The 19239-nt window shown below is 41.0% G+C and overlaps 1 protein-coding gene and 1 long non-coding RNA gene across 2 annotated transcripts in view; both read left to right on the plus strand.

Moving 5' to 3' along the window:
* The first annotated feature begins 3257 nt into the window (after positions 1-3257).
* Positions 3258-4004, plus strand: LOC126187767 (uncharacterized). Its single transcript, XR_007537789.1, has 3 exons — positions 3258-3384; positions 3543-3653; positions 3832-4004. It is a non-coding gene; the product is annotated as an uncharacterized LOC126187767 (long non-coding RNA).
* A 1291-nt stretch (positions 4005-5295) lies between these two features.
* Positions 5296-19239, plus strand: part of LOC126187766 (paraplegin) — a 106140-nt gene continuing 92196 nt past the window's right edge. The window contains exons 1-4 of the mRNA XM_049929032.1: positions 5296-5756; positions 5835-6101; positions 8211-8348; positions 8569-8802. Of these exons, the coding sequence (XP_049784989.1) occupies positions 5601-5756; positions 5835-6101; positions 8211-8348; positions 8569-8802 (795 nt within the window). The 5' untranslated portion in view covers positions 5296-5600. The remainder of the gene's footprint in view (positions 5757-5834; positions 6102-8210; positions 8349-8568; positions 8803-19239) is intronic.

Here is a 19239-nt window from a genome sequence, read left to right on the forward strand (position 1 = left end):
TATTCGCTGTTTCTGCACTTTTTGGAACACCAAAGTGACATTATTTATTTTTTTATGTATACTTCCAAAAGAATTTTCTCAATTATATGCTTCAGATTACTTTCAGTGTCAGCCTACCATTTTGGAATATAATATATTTGTGAATATTTTTTTCTTATATTTCGTAAGTCACTGGTTATCCTGTACAAAATCATATGATCATACAATGTTATTGAATAATCCGTATTCCTATTAATAATATCAAAAGATGCATACCATATTTAAAATGTATACCATTTAGGTATCAGCTTAAAAGTGCTAAGCAGGTAACTATCAATTGTTTGAGGTACTGTTAATTTTGTACACTTCCTGTCAAAATTAGTGCTTTGGATAGGACATATTTTCAAACTAGAGTAACAAATCAGTTATATCAAACATGCCAATTTTAGAACTTTGTTTAAATTTCTGTTGACACACATGGCATTTAACCTGTTGTGTTTAGAAAATATAAGCAATGGCAGTTTTTTTGTGTAGTTAAGAATTCTGATACCACAATATGACATTAATTTATTCATCTTTAATTATGTAATGTAGGGTGAATAAAATATATTAATAAAAAGACTGAACACTGTACATGACAACAAATAACAACAGAATGAAACCTTGTTGGCTAGATTCAAAGAATTGGTTTTTGAGGCAATACTTTTTTTACCATATTTCACTTATTGATCATGAGAATAAGGGACAAGAGATTAGGATGTGTACTGAGATGTACATATGGTAATTCTACTCTTGGTCAGTATGTATATGACTGTGTGATTTCGCAAGGCTTTCTAGCCTAAATGTCTTGTAGGTTAAGCAGGTTCCTGCTACTCCTACTTCCACCATGGGACGGTTGTTATAACCTCTCATTGTGGTTTCTTTATCTCTTTGTCACATGTGGTCTTCACATCTCAAGCTGCATGGTGTTGCTACCCACATAGCAGGTGCTGTCATCTGATGTTGAGTCGCTACTCTGAACTGCCTTCAACATCTTGATTGACAAGTCATCAGCATTCACCAACACTATGGCAGCATACTCCAACACCAGCCTGATTAATGTCTGATACAGTGTACTGCTGCAGTGTGAGGGCAGTGTTGTTGCAGGGTTCAGTACAGGATACAGCAAGCTTATCCTGCCCAGCACTTTACCTCTCACCTACTAGATGTGCACCTTCCATGATAAGTACCTGTTGAAGGTACCTTCCAGTTTGGGAGCAAGTATGGGTCTATCCATCGTCTGCACTGGATGGAAATATCCTGGCAGCCTCTTGTGGATGAAGACTACTGCCTAGTTCTTGGCTGCATTAAACTTGATTTATGATTTGAAGGCCAAAGCTCCCAGCTCGTTTCAAGCAAGATGCAGTCTGCAAAGCAGCAGTTGTGCATTTGTGCTTCTCACAGACAGCATGGTGTCATCTGTGTAGAGTACACAATAGGCATCCCAGCACAGACCCCTGTGGCACTCCCACTCTGATGGGAATGGCTGTCAAAATGCCACCATCCATGCACACATCGGAAGTGCGCTCACACAGGTATGACTGTAGCGGATGGATGTGTGACACAGGTACTGCCACTACAAGAGGGGTTTTACAGGAGGCCAGCGGGCCACAGGCTGTCGAAGGCTTTGGAGAGATCAAGAAGCAGTGCCCTAAGGATATTCATAATGCTCCAGTACCCTTATCGCCTACTCTTCCAGTATCAGGGATTGGTGTTGCGTCAAATGGCCGCCTCTGAAGCCAAACTGTCCGTCAGGCAGCGGGTCTTCTTCATTGACATGACGCTGTGGCTGCTTGGAGTACAGTCTCTCGAAGATCTTGAAGAGAGAAGCAGAAAAGTTATAGGTATGTAATTAATTTTGCACCAGACTGTCGTCCTTCCCCACTTTAGAAATTGCTACCGTCTCCAGATATTTCCACACAGAGGGATAGCTGCAGGTCCCCAGCACAGACCTAAAGATCGCTATCATGACTCGCACTGCACCTGACAACAGTCGCTTCAGCAGCATGTTGTCGATCCTGTCGCTCCTCCCTACTTTCCTGGGCTGTACGTGTGCGAATTGTTGAAATGGCTCTGAGTACTATGGGACTTAACATCTGAGGACATCAGTCCCCTAGAACTTAGAACTACTTAAACCTAACTAACCTAAGGACATCACACACCTCCACACCCGAGGCAGGATTTGAACCTGCGACCATAGCGGTCGCGCGTTTCCAGACTGAAGCGTCTAGAACTGATCGGTAACTCCGGCCGTCTGCGAATTGTTGCTGGAACTCTTCTTCTGTGACGTTTTTGATCAGGTCGTCGTCATCACAGTTGTCCAGGAACACCGGTACTCGCTCCACCACGACGTGGATGTAATGATCCTTGATGTCGTCATCCTCTTTCAGCGACGGGATGCGGTGGAATCATCTTAATAACTGTTAGGTAGTCTTCCATAAGCTGTTATCGTCGACCCTGAGCATGGAATACGGGTACGAAGTGTGATTCAGTCGCTTATACTGATACGAAGCAAGCAAGTAGACTATCTCTCTGTTACAGATTAATCTCCGCCATGCATTGTTACAAATTTCTCCGAATTTCTGTCTAAGAAAACAGTGAAGCTGTCAGATGCTGGCAGAGGGAGAGAGAGAGAGGCATAATAACTTTATGCCTGTAATTGTGATGCCAGCCTACAGTTCGTAGAATAAATAGAATGCTAACATACGGATCTTGATTAGTACAAGATAGGTGTGAGTATTCGACTGCAACTTTTCACCACATACGGAACCCGGCTATACGATCTGATCCGGGTTCAAAACTGATTGTTAAAAGAAGACCGTTCATATCATGGACGAACAAAAGCATTTTAATTTGTAGTTCTGACTTATACTAATGGAAAGTCATGATTGTCTTGACGACGAATATTTTGTACTCACAAGTTGACAGTAGTCAAAGGTAATAAACTTCTGTGACCGCAGACTCTTTCGTAAGCACTAAGCAGTTTCACTACACTACAGAGTACAGACTACTAGTGATGGGCTAAACTGCGGTTTTCCGATATCAGTGATTTCTGTGAATGCTACTTTTCAGTATCTGTTATTCTTAACTGTGATTTGTCGCAGTTAAGAGTCGCAGTTAAGGAACCTAAGTCGCGTATCCCTCCGCCACTGCTATTTCTGCGATTTCTGCTACTTCTGCTACTTCCGCGATTTCTGCGACTTCTGCTACTTCTGTGACTTCTGCGAATTCTGTGACTTCTGCTACTTCTGCGATTTCTGTGACTTCTGCGATTTCTGTGACTCCTGCGATTTCTGCGACTTACCACCGCATGAAAAAGCTACATCTGTCCACACAGAAAATTGCATCTCAACAAACCTGTCATTGGTAAGTATGTTTTACGTTTGTTCTTCCGTTGGCTTTAATCTTGTATTAAAGAAACAACTGTGAAAATATTAATAGTGTAATTAATATGTAAGTAGCCATACAGTACCGTAAAAGTTCGTGTTTAGAAAATGAATTCTACCATATTGTTATGTTCTCAGGTACCCGAACTACATTTCAGTCACTCAGTAAAGTGATAACTCAAAATATCATTGTCAGCAGATCTGGAGAAATTGCCACTGCGTCTTTAGACCGTTTTCGTCAGACGAGAGGTTAGTTTCTAACTGTTTCGATGGACTTAATTACTTAAGTGAGATCGTTCTTGCAAATGTGAAATATACCCCATTGAGTGGCTTTCATTACAGCAAATATTAGCAATCTACTTTGTCAATTATATTGCTTGTAATTAGTGACAGCAAAAATTGTTTAATAATCCTTGTGATTTTGCAGCCACATCAAGGCTGTTGGCTGTTGGAAGAGACTCGTGAAGATTCAAGAGAGCTCATAGAGAATTTGCAGTTTAAAAGTGACATTATTGCGAAATAAGTGTGCAGATGAGTGATTAAACTGTGTTTTATTGAAGTTGTTGTATGATTTTAAAGGAATAATAAATGTTAAATACAGTGAGCGAATAATGAAAATCTCATTTTCCACATGTTAAGTCGTCTTATACCCGTAATTTTCCGCCACATATTTATTGGTAAACGCTTGTTGGAGAGTGACATGCCGCCCCCCCCCCCCCCCCCCGCCCCTCTCTTTATCCACAATCTTGGTGTGACACTGACCTTTAACATATCCCGAAGTCTACAATATGCATTTTGAGGCTGTTGATACGAAAGTGGGAAGTACAGATCTTACAGTTAAATCAGGAATGGCTTAAGTGAATTACTTGAAAGTAACACAGGAAAAGCTTACTTGTGTAGGTGGTAGTAGTGTCGGCAAAAAGTTCTTGTGTGTGAAGTTGCCATGTAGAACACCAGGTGTAAAACTTTTCTCCCGAGTCTTGAACTGTGTCGGAACAAAAGTGAGGCATTCATATGACACAATAATACTGCTTTTATTTCACTACACTTATACAGGTGTCTGAGTTCTGCTGTGTTAATATTGCAAAGTCCTGTAGGCATGTGGAGTATTAACCAAAACTGTCAAGCAGAATCAAACACATTTGTTACGTTACTTGATATTTTCAGGAGAAAAAGGCAATGTTGCTTCTTATTAATATAATACATTCAGAGTCACAGCTGTGTTTGACCAACCATAACTGATGCTGAATGTGCATGTCGTCATATAATATGAAGGGCTTATTTCAATAGTGGGACAAGTCCATTACCTCCACTTTTCTGTCTATAATGCTTCTGAAATTAATGATCCAAACAAACATAAATAAAGGTTCATCTCTAGCAAGAAGCCATATGCTTGAATATTTCTGGTATCTCAACTGCAGATTTTTCTGCGCTCAATTAACTCTACGACTCTGTATCTCAAAATGAACAAAAGTTGACTTCTACCACTATTGAAATAAGCCCTTCATATACAGTATTATGCACACACAGTCACACACAGCACGTCGATCTCGTGAGGCACAAGGCTCTCGTAACGAAGTACGTACGTCGGTCAACAGATGGCACTAGGAAAAGAATGTTAACTGCGCTTTTTAGTTGCTACTTGCAACTCTTAGTTGCGACTTGTCACGGAACTCGCAGTTAGACTCGATAGCGTGTCGCAGAGATGAGCGTAGTACGAACTTTGGCCAACAGATGGCACTGTTAACTGCGCTTTTTAGTTGCTACTTGCGACTTCTAGCCGCGATTTGTCACTGAAATCGCAGAAAGCAGTACGGAATTCGGCCAACAGATGGCTCACGGCGTTGAATGTGAAATGCTAGTTGCGACTGCTAACTGTGACTGAAATCGCAGTTAGATTTTGTAAAGTTGTTTTTGTGATATCTGTGACTTCTCAATCACTGTGATTTCTAACAGATACGCGATTTCCTGCCCACCACTACAGACTACAGAGTTGCACAGGCGGAGCGAAGTGATTCGATGTGACTTTGTTTACATGTTTTAGTTTTGTGTCAAGCAAGCGATGTCAGTACATCAAAATATGACCAAGAGAACTTTTAGCTAATTATCTGACCAGATTTTTGTAAAAAATTATGTGAGTTACTCAGTTCAGCGTTGTTAATTCGTGGTTTTTCGAAAAGGAGAGTGGGAATAAAAATGAATTTCCTGTTAAGTAAGTTGTGTGCATCTGCAGTTTCAAAAAGTGCCTTTGTTAGGCAAGTCTGTAACAGTAGACCTGCATTTCAATCTGCATGGAACATCAGCAGGAAGGGTAATACGATTAATGGTAATATCATACCGTTAAATCTGCGAGTAAGTAATAGACCTTTGTGTATGATATTTTGATTTACTTTACTCAGTAAAATGCAAAAGTCCGTGTGTGTCATCTAGGACCTGAGAACAATAAAAAGAGAATACACTGCAGTTCTCAAGCTTATACAAAGATCCCAACCGAAGACTCTTGGCACCAACAAAAACTTCATCAGATGTCTACACACATCAAGACCACAGTCTCAACAGCCAGGAAAGAAACCTGATAAAGATGAAGAAGACGACAAGATATCGTCTTTACTTGTGAAAGCATTTCTTTGGATGCTGACTGCATACATGCTAATAGCAATTGTTTCCCTGCTATTTCCAAGCAGCAACCAGCCTGAGGTTTGTTAAAGTATAACCTTTTTTGTCTGTAAATTAAGCTGTAGACCAATAGGAATCCTTCTCTAAAAAGCCCCTCTAGGCATGATCATCTGTGAGCTGTGTTTGATGATGTAGATATGTGTTTCACATCAACATGATGCTGTGGTTTGTCCGAATGATTTTTGACTATTAATCTTGTACTGTCAGATGAATGTTTTCCTACAGAGTTCAGTGTGATGACAGTTGTGTAAATAGGACAGTCTGTGTAGCAAGTTTCCTTTCAATAGTTGTGCAACTTCTTCAATCTTTACATCATGTTTCTTTGTTCACAGAAATTTGTCATAGATATGCATATCTACCATTTCTCTCTCTCTCTCTCTCTCTCTCTCTCTCTCTCTCTCTCTCTCTCTCTCTCTCTCTCTCTGGACTGTTTACTGTAATTATTCCTATAAAAATTCATTCTGTCTGTGGCAAATATCAAGTTATGTAACACATTATTAAAAGAAAGCTACTTTTCTAGAAAGTTGGTTGCATAACAGAGTATTTAGAGAGGGTTAGTCACTGAAGTCTATTTTGGCTTCTATGAAGTAGATATTTATTATGAAGATAATATTAAAGTATCAACATCTGCAAGCATTGTTTATTAGTTAGCTAATAAGTTAGTTTCATGTTCCATGGATTATTTGCATGAGTAAATGTTACAATATGGAACAAGTAGATTTGAGATATTTGTGTAAATATATATAAAAGGAACATGCTTAATGTACATTAAACTATCTGCACCTGTGTATGTTTCTGCCATCTAACAATATTCTGAAGCACATATAATAGTACTTCTTTCACACTGAGAATATACTGTGTTTTTCGTATCTCTGCTTAGATGTTTTTTTGTACCAGTGCTTGTCAATGTTTTTGTCTTACTGGTTCATAACAAGTGCTTGTGAAATTAAGAAGAAGAGATGAACTTTCAAAGCGAATTATATTTTAAATAATGTCTTTGCGATCCCTATTAGAGTAATGCCAATAAGTTTTAATATTTTCCTAGATTCAACATTTACAGTTGGTTCTGGAGATTTTTTTTTAAGTTGGCCAGGTTTACACAGGATAGGTTGTATCTATCTTCCAGGATTTTGCAATTCATTTCTTGTAGAATCTTAGTGACTCTCTCCCACGATGTGAATGAACTTGTGACCACTAATTCTCCCCTCCTTTGTATCTGGTCAGTGTCCAGTTTGTCAGTTTGTCCTATTTGGTATGGGTCCCACAAAATTCAGCAACATCCTATCCTAGAATGGGTTGCATGATTTTCTTTCTTTCTTTCTTCCTTCTTCCTCCTGTTTGCTTTACCCTAGTATTTTACCAATGAACCACAGTCCAGCACCTGCTTTAGCTGTTCCATTTCATACACCCCCTCCCCGCCAAATAATAGTTCCACCTGAGTATTTGTATGAGCCAACTGTGACTCATTTATATTATAGTCATAGGATGTGTGTTTTTCGTAATCAAGATTCGACACTATTTTCACAGCTTCTTAAAGACAGAATTTCATTACAGAGAACTGCATTGCCTGCAAAAATCTTATGGCTACTATCAATGTTGTCTGCAAGATCATTAATATAAAACATGGACAGCATACTCAGAACCAAGCTGTCACCTTTCAACTTAATGTAGACTGCAGACTACACTATAGATCATTGTCACCACAAGTGAGACCTCCTGTTGGCTTTGCCAACCCATAACTTAATTGTTAAATTTCAACCTAACTACCTTGGACTAAATTGAAGATCAGTCTGTCAGCACAACCTACATTCCAAAAAGGAATATGTACACAAAAAATATTGTCAGTTTTCCATTTTCTTCACATCTATGCATGTGTAACTTCACTTGCCATGTTGTCATTATGTTACAGTATGAAGATTACATTTGATATCAGTAGATACAGTTGACCTGGTAATTGAACTCCCTAACATACCTTCTTTACTTCAACTTCCATCCCACGTATTCAAATTATGATTTCATAGTGTATGTGTACCCAAAAGATACAGCCCCAACATTAGGCCTATTTAGATTAGATATCTAGTAACCAGTTTCCACACAGTTTATCATTATTAATCTTTTTATTTATTTCAGGTAATAAGGTATGTGTCATGGAATGAATTTGTTCATCATATGCTGGCCAAAGGCGAGGTAGAAGAAGTCATTGTCCGGCCAGATGTGGATATTGTTACAATTGTGCTGCATGAAGGAGCCATCATTAAAGGGAAAAAAGTAAGATTTTAATTTTGTCATTTTCAGCATTGCTTTTTAGTTAGAAACCAATTTTGGTGTCTGCTTTTGGTTGCTAACTTGTTTCAGAGTGACTTTTCTGTGGCGGAAGTGCTGTTGTTAGTTTCGCTTTTTTAACACTGTAATATCTGTCACTCATAGTATGTCATTGTAGATTTCATTTCTGGTTTCATGTTAATGAGTTTGAAATGTAAAATTATAGATTGATCATCGAACATTCCACATGAATATTGTGGACATCAACAGGTTCGAGGAGAAGTTACGTGAGGCAGAGCGGAGGCTAGGTATCACAGTAGACAATGGTGTCCCTGTTATATACGAACGGAGCACTGACACTGCTGGAAAGCTACTTGCCTCCCTAATTGTGGTTGGTCTTTTATTATCCATGCTTTCACGGAGCCGCAGCCTGAGACCACCGATCAGCATGGATGCCTTTGTGAGTGTAAATCTGTATCAGAATTTTTTACTCTTTCACTATCACTTCATAGCTTTTATTATTAGTAGTAATATTAGTTTCTATCCACTTAGAGAAAAAAGTTTTTCTGTTCCATAAGAGTGCTGTTGCTATTGTGAAACTGAAAGAAAGAGAGAAAAGTGAAAAAGTTGTCATTGTTCTAGACCTAAGAGATTGTACCTGTGTGTTTTTAGTGTAGCTACATTGCAGCAGTAGACCAATATGTCATCAATAGACAGACATACAGGACTCATAAGGTGACCCATGTGCTCTGTCAGGAACAATGAAAAACCACTATTAAATAAAATGGATATGGAGCTTTAGACAGCCAAAACCTTACAACTCAAATTCTGTGCAACATTCTAGTGGTGGTCACATGTTAGAAACATTAAATTACCATATTTAACAAATCTCATCTCCTCCCCAATGTGCCTGTCATTTCAGTAAATCTATTACTTCTCATTTGTCACTACACAAACCTATCAGGGAATCAGTATTAAACGAAATATGTAAACCACTCTTTTCGTTCTAAATATGCCTCAAAGGAAGGGGTATCCGTATTATGAACTCCAGTAGCAATAGCAACAGGCTCCATAACAACAATGACTCCAAACAGATTTCACTGACCATTATAGACGAAACCTTCATATGTGACTAATCATATACTCACCAACCACAAAAGTCATACATCTACCGTGGCTCACTCTATAAGTAGACATATTGTAAATAAACACTGCAAGAAAACCCATTACTGAAAGAGCAAAGCATTGTGTGTGCCACTTCGAAGAATGTACTGATGTCTCATGTCATTCCTAGACCTCAATTTCAAGGAAAAAGAAATCATTAATTGATTGACTGATACGGAATTCATCTCTCAGATCAAGTTAGTATATACACTCCTGGAAATTGAAATAAGAACACCATGAATTCATTGTCCCAGGAAGGGGAAACTTTATTGACACATTCCTGGGGTCAGATACATCACATGATAACACTGACAGAACCACAGGCACATAGACACAGGCAACAGAGCATGCACAATGTCGGCACTAGTACAGTGTATATCCACCTTTCGCAGCAATGCAGGCTGCTATTCTCCCATGGAGACGATCGTAGAGATGCTGGATGTAGTCCTGTGGAACGGCTTGCCATGCCATTTCCACCTGGCGCCTCAGTTGGACCAGCGTTCGTGCTGGACGTGCAGACCGTGTGAGACGACGCTTCATCCAGTCCCAAACATGCTCAATGGGGGACAGATCCGGAGATCTTGCTGGCCAGGGTAGTTGACTTACACCTTCTAGAGCACATTGGGTGGCACGGGATACATGCGGACGTGCATTGTCCTGTTGGAACAGCAAGTTCCCTTGCCGGTCTAGGAATGGTAGAACGATGGGTTCGATGACGGTTTGGATGTACCGTGCACTATTCAGTGTTCCCTCGACGATCACCAGTGGTGTACGGCCAGTGTAGGAGATCGCTCCCCACACCATGATGCCGGGTGTTGGCCCCGTGTGCCTCGGTCGTATGCAGTCTTGATTGTGGCGCTCACTGCACGGCGCCAAACACGCATACAACCATCATTGGCACCAAGGCAGAGGCGACTCTCATCGCTGAAGACGACACGTCTCCATTCGTCCCTCCATTCACGCCTGTCGCGACACCACTGGAGGCGGGCTGCACGATGTTGGGGCGTGAGCGGAAGACGGCCTAACGGTGTGCGGGACTGTAGCCCAGCTTCATGGAGACGGTTGCGAATGGTCCTCGCCGATACCCCAGGAGCAACAGTGTCCCTAATTTGCTGGGAAGTGGCGGTGCGGTCCCCTACGGCACTGCGTAGGATCCTACGGTCTTGGCGTGCATCCGTGCGTCGCTGCGGTCCGGTCCCAGGTCGACGGGCACGTGCACCTTCCGCCGACCACTGGCGACATTATCGATGTACTGTGGAGACCTCACGCCCCACGTGTTGAGCAATTCGGCGGTACGTCCACCCGGCCTCCCGCATGCCCACTATACGCCCTCGCTCAAAGTCCGTCAACTGCACATACGGTTCACGTCCACGCTGTCGCGGCATGCTACCAGTGTTAAAGACTGCGATGGAGCTCCGTATGCCACGGCAAACTGGCTGACACTGACGGCGGCGGTGCATAAATGCTGCGCAGCTGGCGCCATTCGACGGCCAACACCGCGGTTCCTGGTGTGTCCGCTGTGCCGTGCGTGTGATCATTGCTTGTACAGCCCTCTCGCAGTGTCCGGAGCAAGTATGGTGGGTCTGACACACTGGTGTCAATGTGTTCTTTTTTCCATTTCCAGGAGTGTAATTCTACATTAATATGGCCATCAGGGACACCAAAAGTCTTCTGTGAGGACATGGATGGCAAAGAAGGGGCTCCAGGCCATTGCAGTACTTTGTCCTTTCCTGTGCTGCAATCTTACTCTCTGATTATACAGGGACTTTTCTCTGTGGGAACACATTACTGATCTGGTGTATGTACCGTCTCTACCACATGATGTAGCAGAGCTCCAGGAGAGAATACTAGAAGCGACTGCCACAGTCGACAATGCCATGCTGGGATGGGTATGGCAATAGTTCGAATACTGTATTGACATCTGCCCAGTCACTCATGGTTCACATATCGAATGTTTGTTTAAAAAGAAAAAAAAATTCAGAGTTTCTCTTCAAAATGCAATATGTATGACGTCTGTACAATGTTTAGTTCTTGTGCAATAAATAATTTAAAGTTTTCCCGGACTTATGTACTGACTGTATATTGTTTCACCTGTTCTGTAGCACAGATTCCCTATTGAAAACCTAGCTTGTGCGTGATGCATTGGTTATGCCTTATTCCATTTTATTTATATGCAGAATTTATTTTTGTTAACTTGCTTGTAGTCTCCACATCTCAGTTCCATCTCCAGTTTTTACAAAAGTGCACCCCATGCATGGAAGACTGACCAATACCCAGCATGGCACCAACCCATGTGGGAGGATGGGGGTTGTCAGGTGTGCCCACAATGGTAGCCCTGTCACTACACAGGTATTGCACTATTAATGTCAGGATTTTATCTCCCCGCACACGCAAAGGAGTAGATGTCTGTCCTTGTGGAGGCTATGTCCAGCAAACCAGATGGTAGTTGCTTTGCCTGGGTAACTATAAGACTCCATCAATCTCTCCAGACAGACCTGAATGCTTCAGTGCAGATTGTTACAATGCAAAGAACTTTTCCTCCTTGCCATGGCATATGAGGAAAACAAAATCAAGCCAACTGGTTTTTACCCAGATAGATGGAAGAGTCATTCTGTGTTCAAAATTTGTGATCTTATCAAAATTGTATTTGGAGAAATGTCTTCCGTAAGTAAACTTCGAAGTGGTTCTGTCTTAAAGCAGGGATTCCTACCAAGTCCTGAGTGTTGTGCTGTTGCAAGAAATTTGGTAATGTACCTGTGATACAACACACATCAAGAGCCTGAACATGTTACAGAATTTAACTTTTCACTGGGGCTTAATGCCCCAGACAGATAGAAATTACATGAAAACTTGAAAAGTGAGGGATCCTCTTTGTTTGTTGTGCATGTCAAGGCCTGCCAGGCACAACAAGGTTGACCCAGGAGCATTCATTCTTGCTTTTATGGGGTATTATTTTCATGAGGAAGTTAAAATCATGTTGTACCAATGTTTGTCATCCCTTATGGAATGCCTTAAGTTCCAGTGCATCTGGCATATTTCCTCCCAGTGTATGAACTATCTATTTTGTGGAGACTGTGGTTGGCCAGTTAATGATAACTTAGCATGCAAGCATTTTTTGTCAGTTGCACAGGCATGTTGCCTCCCTGATCCCCAAATTGTGGTACATTAATTAAGGAATGTAAAATCCAGGAACTTAAGGTATCTTGTTGCCTGTCATATTGTGAACCCTGGAAAACCTTATCACTTACATCGCGTCCCAACAGTATCGAGTTTTGCTGCTACTGTAACCAGTCACCAACAATGCCTCGAGTACTTACTCCAAACTTTTCCTTGAAGTCATCCTCTGGTGATCATGCAAGTCAATTAGCCCATAGTGAAATAATCAGCACCCTCCACCCAATCCACCTTTTTGTAGCCCCTGCAGCACCATTTTTGTGAACGTCCACACCCGGCCGACAAAGCAGCATCCTCTTCCAGCGTCTGCTGGTGATAGGATGTTGTTATCAATGGAGAGACATCTACAGACGTTAAAGTAACCTCTGGCGTGCCACAGGGGAGTGTTATGGGACCATTGCTTTTCACAATATATATAAATGACCTAGTAGATAGTGTCGGAAGTTCCATGCGGCTTTTCGCGGATGATGCTGTAGTATACAGAGAAGTTGCAGCATTAGAAAATTGTAGCGAAATGTAGGAAGATCTGCAGCGGATAGGCACTTGGTGCAGGGAGTGGCAACTGACCCTTAACACAGACAAATGTAATGTATTGCGAATACATAGAAAGAAGGATCCTTTATTGTATGATTATATGATAGCGGAACAAACACTGGTAGCAGTTACTTCTGTAAAATATCTGGGAGTATGCGTGCGGAACGATTTGAAGTGGAATGATCATATAAAATTAATTGTTGGTAAGGTGGGTACCAGGTTGAGATTCATTGGGAGAGTCCTTAGAAAATGTAGTCCATCAACAAAGGAGGTGGCTTACAAAACACTCGTTCGACCTATACTTGAGTATTGCTCATCAGTGTGGGATCCGTACCAGATCGGGTTGACGGAGGAGATAGAGAAGATCCAAAGAAGAGCAGCGCGTTTCGTCACAGGGTTATTTGGTAACCGTGATAGCGTTACGGAGATGTTTAACAAACTCAAGTGGCAGACTCTGCAAGAGAGGCGCTGTGCATTGCGGTGTAGCTTGCTCGTCAGGTTTCAAGAGGGTGCGTTTCTGGATGAGGTATCGAATATATTGCTTCCCCCTACTTATACCTCCCGAGGAGATCACGAATGTAAAATTAGAGAGATTAGAGCGCGCACGGAGGCTTTCAGGCAGTCGTTCTTCCCGCGAACCATATGCGACTGGAACAGGAAAGGGAGGTAATGACAGTGGCACGTAAAGTGCCCTCCGCCACACACCGTTGGGTGGCTTGCGGAGTATAAATGTAGATGTAGATGTAGGGCTCCCTTTAGGGAACCTCCTCACCAGAAATGTACCATGGCCTTGCACCAACCAGTGACTGGAGGAGCTACATACGGTGGGTTCCAGTGCTACCTGCTCCTTGTAAGGTCTTACCCACACAGCAAATAAGCTGTCGCAAGATTCCCGAGCCTCTAAAGTAGTTACGGAGAAAAAGTAGTAGTGTCAGGAGAAGGCTACTCTGGTGACATCAGTGATGTCAGATCCCCCATTCCCCTGGGACACTCAACCTATGTTCGCTGATGTTCTTCCATCTCCACTGGTGAAAAAGAGTGAACCCGGAGCACGACCTGTCCTCTAGGTCCCTACATGCCTAATCAAGATGCCTCTAACATGATAGTACAGTGGAACTGTAATGGATATTGTTGTCACATGCCACAGCTGTAACAGCTAATGTCTTTCTGTTCAGAAATCTGTGTTGCTCTGCAAGAAATGCATTTCAATTATGACCATTATTTAACTCATCAACATTACTAGCCTTCTGTTGGAACTGTATTGGTTCCTTCTGTTGGATTTGCACAGGTTCCCAGAGAGCATCTGGAGGAATCTTAGGCTATTTCACACAGATTTCATCAGTGAGTAGGTTCCCCATAATACCATATCGGAAGCGATAGCAGTAAGAGTGCAGATGACCACAGTGATCACAATTTGCAACATCTGTTTACCCCCAGACAGGGCACTTACATATCTTGAGATGAGAGGCCATCTTAATCCTCCCTTTACAACCTCTTAATTTATAATGACTCAATGAGATGTCTCCAGGCTATTGATCAATGTTACTCTTGTCACTGTGTGAAATCTACTATTCCTTATCTTCCCTCAAACTTAGGTTGTTCTACCCATTCAGTTGTCTTCCTCCAGAACCCAAATCATGTGGGTATCCCAAGGAGCAAGCTGGCCACCTATTTGGCTACAGAAGTGATTGCTCATCCAGCATCACTTTGACAGTCCTGGGCACAATTTTATGGGTGCATGTAAATCCACTATTCACTCAAAGATGGAAGAACATTTGGTGGGATACTGCCCCCTCTAATAAAATCCATACTATCAGTGATACTGTGGCTGCATAGCATTACTCCTTCCATTCGTCCCTGAAGGAATCCTTCATCTTATGTTACCTCTGCATCTGCCATACCTTTACTTGAGTCAGGCAATCTATGTACTCATTTATTTGCTGTAGGTATTCCAAGCTCTGTCTTCCTCTACAGTTTTTACCCTCTACAGCTTCCTCTAATGCCATGGAAGTTATTCCTTGATGTCTTAACAGAAGTCCTGTTATCCTATCCATTCTTTGTGTCAGTGTTTTCTACATATTCCTTTCCTCTCCAGTTCTGCACAGAACCTCCTCACTCCTTACTTTATCAGTCCACCTAGTTTTTAACCCCTGTGTGTAGCACCACATCCCAGATGCTTCACATCTCTTCTGTTCCAGTTTTCCCACAGTCCATGTTTCACTACCATACAATGCTGTGCTTCAAATGTACATTCTCAGAAATTTCTTCCTCTTCCTATGTTTGGTGTTAGTAGACTTCTCTTGGCCAGGAATGCCCTTTTTGCCAGTACTAGTCTGCTTTTGATGTCCTTGTACCATCTGCCATTGGTTATTTTGCTGCCTAGGTTGCAGAATTCCCTAACATCATCTACTTTATGACCATCAATCCTGATGTTAAAGTTTCTTGCTGTTCTCATTTACATACATTATTTTCATGGTTTTTTTTTTCTTCAATTGACACTCAATACATGTTCTGTACTCATTAGCCTAAACATTCCATTCAGCGGATCATGTAATTCTTCTTCACTTTCACCGAAAATGGCGGTGTCATCAGGGAATCCTACCATTAATATCCTTTTACCTTGAATATCAATTCCAGTTTTGACCCTTTCTTTTATTTCCATCATTGCTTCTTCAATGTATAGATTGAATAGTAGTGGCGAAAGACTGCATTCCTCTCTTACACCCTTTTTAATCCTAGCATTTTGTTCTTGGTCTCCCATTCTTAGTATTTGCTTTTGGCTCTCATAAATGTTGTATATTAGCCATCTCTCCCTATAGCTATCCCCTATTTTCCTCATTATTTCAAACATTGTTGCACCATTTTACATTGTGGAATGCTTTTTCCAGGTCAACATATCCTTTGAACATGTCTTTATTTTTCTTTGGTCTTGCTTCCATTATCAACCACATTATCAGAATTGCCTCTCTGGTGCCTTCACCTTTCCTAAAGCCAGACTGATTGTCATCTAACATATCCTCAATTTTCAAACCATGGAAAATCCAGGATGGAATGTAACTATATTATGAGAAGGAAAGTTGCTACTCACCATATAGTGGAGATGCTGAGTCGCAGATGCGCACAACAAAAAGATTTTCACGCTTAAAGCTTTCGGCATATGGCCTTTGTCAACAACAACAACAACAACAACAACACACACACACACACACACACACACACACACACACACACACACACACACACAAACATAGGGCTGATGACTTTCCTGTTTACTCCCTTAACACCCCACCAATAAAGTAACCAAAAAATCAACTTACTGTTGATAAGGAATGGGTCAGTTGCATTACAACAAACTGAACATAATTGTCAGGGATAGAGCAACTATTTACAAAATGAACAACCCAAACAATGCTACTGTAGTAACTGATAAATGAAAATGATCGTCATCTCAGTTACATCAAAAATGCCCTTAATATCATTGATAGTTATATATAAGTTACCTACAAACAGTCAAAACTTATGAATTTACAATATTGCAAATCAGTTTGTAAAAGTATTTAACAGGGTAGAAGTACCTACTTATATAATAGAAGTTATTTCAATGGTTTTCATTTTTGTTACTGTTCTAATTTATGTGTGATCTGCAGGAAATGGATTTTGTACTTTGCTTCTTGCATGTTCTTAATTATTTTTGTATTGTTTGGGAAAGGCATGTTTACATGGGCCATAAAAATTGCATATATGCTGACAATGTTGTGTGGCAGCATTGCAGCCACATGTGCTACAACATTACTGGCCACTATTGCCTGACAGTGTGTCTGGAGTACATTATCAGACCATTAGTGCTGACAAGGGGCCACACTGTTGTCACAAAACAGATGGACATGAGCTAGTGGAAGTAAGCGTGACCCTACTGCGTTTACGCCACGCAAGGAATCAAGTTAGAAAGAACAAGAGAAATTAGGCTTTGTGGATGCATTCTTCTTTTTTACGAAAACAGAATGCTTCAGAAAATTTAACTTATGAATGTTTTCCAGAATTTTACCAGAATACTGAAACAGTATTTCAAATGCCTTGCACAAGAAATTAGTTCAAGAATTGCTTAAACAGATACGAATATGAGAGAGTGTATATCAGTTACAATTCAGTTGGTGGTCACCATTCAGTTTTTAGCTACTGGTGATTCATACAAAAGCTTATAGTACCTCTTTAATGTTCATTATTCCTGAATGAGTCTCATGGTATGTGAAGTATGATATGCTGTGGCAGGAGGAGTGGAAGGTTTCATAGAGTTTGAAGTAGAATACAATTTTTATTTTAGTTTTGTTCGCCAGCATACACCATTCACTATCAGTTCTTGCTTCATGTACACCTCAATGTAGTATGAGACTCGGAGCATCAGATGGAAACCATGCAGATGAAGAGCCACCCTCACCTTCACTCTTCCTATACACCTTTTTTGTGTCTCATCTGGCATAGTTTTGAAGACTTAGGATTATTATTATTATTATTGTTATTTATTATTATTATTATGTTAATGTCACAGAGAGCAGGATCTTGACTTAACCATGAAGATCACAAGCACAGTACTTAAAAGTGCTTAAAAAAGCCTGACTGAGTGCTACATGTTCATAAGAGGCGAAACAGTTGCTAGTTAGGAAATTTATGGGTTACATGATATGTCCCAGTTGTTTCTGCATCCATAGATTTTTGAGTAACTCAAATGGAGCCTCTTGATCAACTATCCAGTGTGTGAGGGGGTTACTGGGCAGTTTTAACAGCCAACAGCCAATAAAGAGAAATGTGGTACATCACTATCAGCAGCCAGATGCAATGTTCTGCAGGACTGACTGGTAGCTTCCTCGTGACAGTTGGCAGTCATCAAGCCTCAGCTCTGTCTCTATTGGGCTTCGATACTGTAATGGATACCATAATTCTTGGGTTACAAAAGTGTGTACTTTGGATAGTATTATATGCTGATGTGATGCTTAGGGTGGGTACCAGGAAGGATCTTGAAATGAAATTTTAACCTTTGAATGATGATCTGCAAAAAATTTGCCTCCATTTAAACATACACAACACTAGGTATGTCAAAATGATTCCATCTTCTGGAACTATACACATTACCGGAGCTCCTCTCATCATGGTTGATTAATTCCAGTCCCAAGGCTCTCTGTTGCTGTGTGATGACTATGTGAACAAGGATGTGCGAGGAAGAATCAAAGTGATCATCCTGCATGCTATTTGGAGATGTCATTGATGTACTTTGTGATAAGATGCCTATTCACCTAAAATCAAAGATATAGCTACATCTGTACTCTGCAAACCATTGTGAAGTGCATGGCAGAGAGTACATCCCATTATACCAGTTATTAGGGCTTTCGCCTGTTCCATACACACATGGATTTTGGAAAGAATGAGTAATATTCTAGGGTAAATCACGCAAGCATTTTTTGTGCAGTCTCCTTTGTAGGCTGTTAATATGCAACATGAACAGAAAGGATCTCACACTTCGCTGAGGCACACCCGAAGTTAGTTCTGTACTTGTCCGTGACAAGATAACATGTGGTGCCCTCTCTACCAACGACTTTTGCCTGATATCCCATACGATCATACCTTTGAGAATAGACATAGATGTGGTACTGAGTCAAATGATTTTTGGAAATTATGCAACACTGCATCTATCTGGCTGCTTTGATCCATGGCTTTTATTACGTCATGTGAGAAAAGTGCTAGTTGGATTGCACATGTCTGTGTTTTCAGAATCCGTGCAGGGTAACATGGAGATCATTCTATTTGAGATACTTCATTACATTTGAGCTCAGAATATGTTCTAAGATTATACAACAAATGTATACCAAGGATGTTGGATGGTAGTTTTGTAGATCACTTCCACTGCCCTTCTTGTAGATGGGTGTGACCTTTGCTTTCTTCCAACTACTGGGCATGGTTTTTTGTTCCAGTGATCTGTGGGAGATTTTAGTTAAAGGACGGGGTAACTCCATTGCAAATTCAATATAGATCT

Source organism: Schistocerca cancellata, chromosome 5 (genome assembly GCF_023864275.1).
Source record: "Schistocerca cancellata isolate TAMUIC-IGC-003103 chromosome 5, iqSchCanc2.1, whole genome shotgun sequence".
In the NCBI taxonomy this organism is placed as follows: Eukaryota; Metazoa; Arthropoda; class Insecta; order Orthoptera; family Acrididae; genus Schistocerca; species Schistocerca cancellata.